This window comes from Sinocyclocheilus rhinocerous, unplaced genomic scaffold, assembly GCF_001515625.1.
Source record: "Sinocyclocheilus rhinocerous isolate Xijiao unplaced genomic scaffold, SAMN03320098_v1.1 scaffold227, whole genome shotgun sequence".
Lineage (NCBI taxonomy): Eukaryota > Metazoa > Chordata > Actinopteri > Cypriniformes > Cyprinidae > Sinocyclocheilus > Sinocyclocheilus rhinocerous.
In genome coordinates this window covers 391,389-393,847 of record NW_015633170.1, presented here as the reverse complement: position 1 = coordinate 393,847, position 2,459 = coordinate 391,389, and the positions used below count along the sequence as shown (strand labels likewise).

Genomic DNA, 2,459 nt, shown 5'->3' with positions numbered 1-2,459 from the left:
GTCTGGTGTTGCTGTGCCAAGAGGGCAGAGGCAGGAATGCTCTGTGGACGAGCATGTGGTACAGGAGTAGCTGGAGCAGAGATGGTCTTAGATGGAACCAATTGTGCGGAAGGCTGAGAAACACATGCACAAACACAAATTTTAATACAGGAACATTTGCAATTAAGCACACAGCCAAAAGCAGTTCTTCGAGGTAATAGTAGAATAGCAAGTCTAGCAGCACATGGTTTGATGTGACAGGTAAATTATCGGCTACTGACAGGGAACAAAAGAACAAAATGTGAGATATCAAACATCAGAGCAGTGATTTGCTCTACACACAGGGGATGTTGCTCTAAAAGAGACTACATACAAGGTGACAGCGATAATTTGCAGTGTTGCAGCAGCAGTCATTTATTGTTCAGTCAGCTTGCTGTGCCATCTAGCAGTCTGCTAATGGCGCTTTTCCACTGCGTGGTACAATTCGGCTCGGCAAGGCTCAGTTTGCGTTTCCACTGCAGTTTAGTACCGCTTTAGAGTGGGCGGGATTATTCACATGTCGTTATAGTTGCGCCGAAAAACTTTTTCATTCCACGTCGCCCCATCAAGCTCTCGCTGGATCCGCTCCTCTGCTGTTAATGAGAGGAACATCTGTACTTCCTCAACAGACTGATCAGCAGAGTTTACACGTCACGTTTTGGTAACGGTATGGTTCACTTGGAACCTCAACCGTGGTGGTACTGAAAAAGTACCAGGTACTGTACCCAGTGGAAAACCCCCCAAAAGTGAACCGTACCAAACCGTACCGTGCTGTACCATGAAGTGGAAAAGCGCCATAAGAGACCATGTCCTTCAAAAGGACATAATAGTCCCCTGAAGACAGTCCTATTTCTTTTCTGTTTTTTTGAGAAATAGCAGTGATTAGAGGAAATACATTCAGTTTAGTTCCAAAAACAAAGTACAATTTTTCTCTTAAATGCTATATAGCAGGGATCCTAAAAAAAAACAGTTCTAAGGGAAGAAAAGAATGGGAATAAAGATGGTGGTCTTGGAGTTTTCCAACAAAGTAAAGCTCGACTGCAATGATATGGTGAATTTAAATACAAACTTACAGGTGATTGCTGGTAGGCGCTCTGATGCAGGTGTACAGAAGATTGCTGAAAAGCCCCTTGATGTAGCTGATGAGTTGACTGCTGATATTGCTGGTGCAGCTGAACGGTGGGTTGTTGCTGGGGTGCTTGTGGCACCAAACCATGGGCCTGTGCTTGTGCAGCCTGGTGCATAGGAGCACTAGGCTGTTGTTGGGCTCCCTGGGGTTGCTGAGGACTAGGTTGTTGCTGGGTCCCGTGGAGTAACTGACCAATGGTTTGTTGTGGGACACCTTGGGGTATTTGTAGAGCAGGTTGTTGTTGAGTCCCCAGAGGCAGGTGTGCAGTAGATGGCTGTTGGGCACCTTCTGGCAACTGAGCCAGAAGCTGTGCTGGAGGGCTTAAGACCCTTTGGGCAGTGGAAATGGACTCAGATAGGGATTGCTGAGAGGTGCTGTCTTGGTTGCCCGAAGTGCCTGTTACCATTGTTGAGCCTGCACTGCTGTCTGCTGCATTAGTTGGGACAAACAACACAAAGTACATATTCAAGTTGTTGAAGCAAGGGAAATTGTTGCATACCTGCATTAAGTTATACAAAACAATTAAACCAAATAATTAACATAATATAATCAAGTTAAATATAATCAAGTTAAATAAATCTCTTGGTTCTGTGGATATTACAACATATTATTGGTTCTGTGGATATCGTTATTAATCTCAGACCCATTCATATAATGACTGATTTAAAACGTACTTTAAAAAAGAAACACAATATTGTACTGGTCTTTCCGTCTTTTGTATGGATATCTTTGAAGAATTAAGTACCACAGTGTCAACTATACATATATCTGTAGATGTCTCTCACGTGTAGCTGTAGTAGCACTTGTTGGGGCACTGCAAATCAGGCTGATTGCTTCAGTCTGTAGCTCCTCTGTTTCAGATGGAAGACTGGGTGGTCCACCCACTGGTGGCCCTGTGGAGGGCACCTGAAGGAGATTTTGTGCCTGAGTCTTGGTGCTTCTCTCTTCTGTCTTTCCATTACTGGCTGAGGCACTCCGCTGTCTTCTCCACTTTATTAGAGACACACGGTCACGGATAGACTTACCCACAATCTTCACATCAATCTCTAAAAAGAAGCCAGAGTCCACCTGCCAGAATAGATAATTGATCAACTCTTAAATAGTGACTATTACTTTTTGAATTATTTAATTCATTATGAATAAGTATTCCAAACTATGAGTATCTAATACATGTCTATGTATCAGGGTGGCGTTCCCTCAGAGGAGGTAAGGGAGGCAGTGTCTCCTCAAAAAATTGGATGACAAAATAATCAATATTACAAACATAAATCGCAAATATTACTAAATATGGCATTAAAAGTATAAAAGTCAC

The 2,459-nt window shown here is 43.1% G+C and overlaps 1 protein-coding gene across 1 annotated transcript in view; it reads right to left on the bottom strand.

Moving 5' to 3' along the window:
• The window catches only part of LOC107743253 (serine/threonine-protein kinase WNK2-like), a 26,178-nt gene that overhangs the window by 13,984 nt on the left and 9,735 nt on the right, over positions 1–2,459 (bottom strand). The window contains exons 9-11 of the mRNA XM_016556402.1: positions 1,933–2,215; positions 1,092–1,576; positions 35–113 (exon numbers count right to left, since the gene is read on the bottom strand). Of these exons, the coding sequence (XP_016411888.1) occupies positions 35–113; positions 1,092–1,576; positions 1,933–2,215 (847 nt within the window). The remainder of the gene's footprint in view (positions 1–34; positions 114–1,091; positions 1,577–1,932; positions 2,216–2,459) is intronic.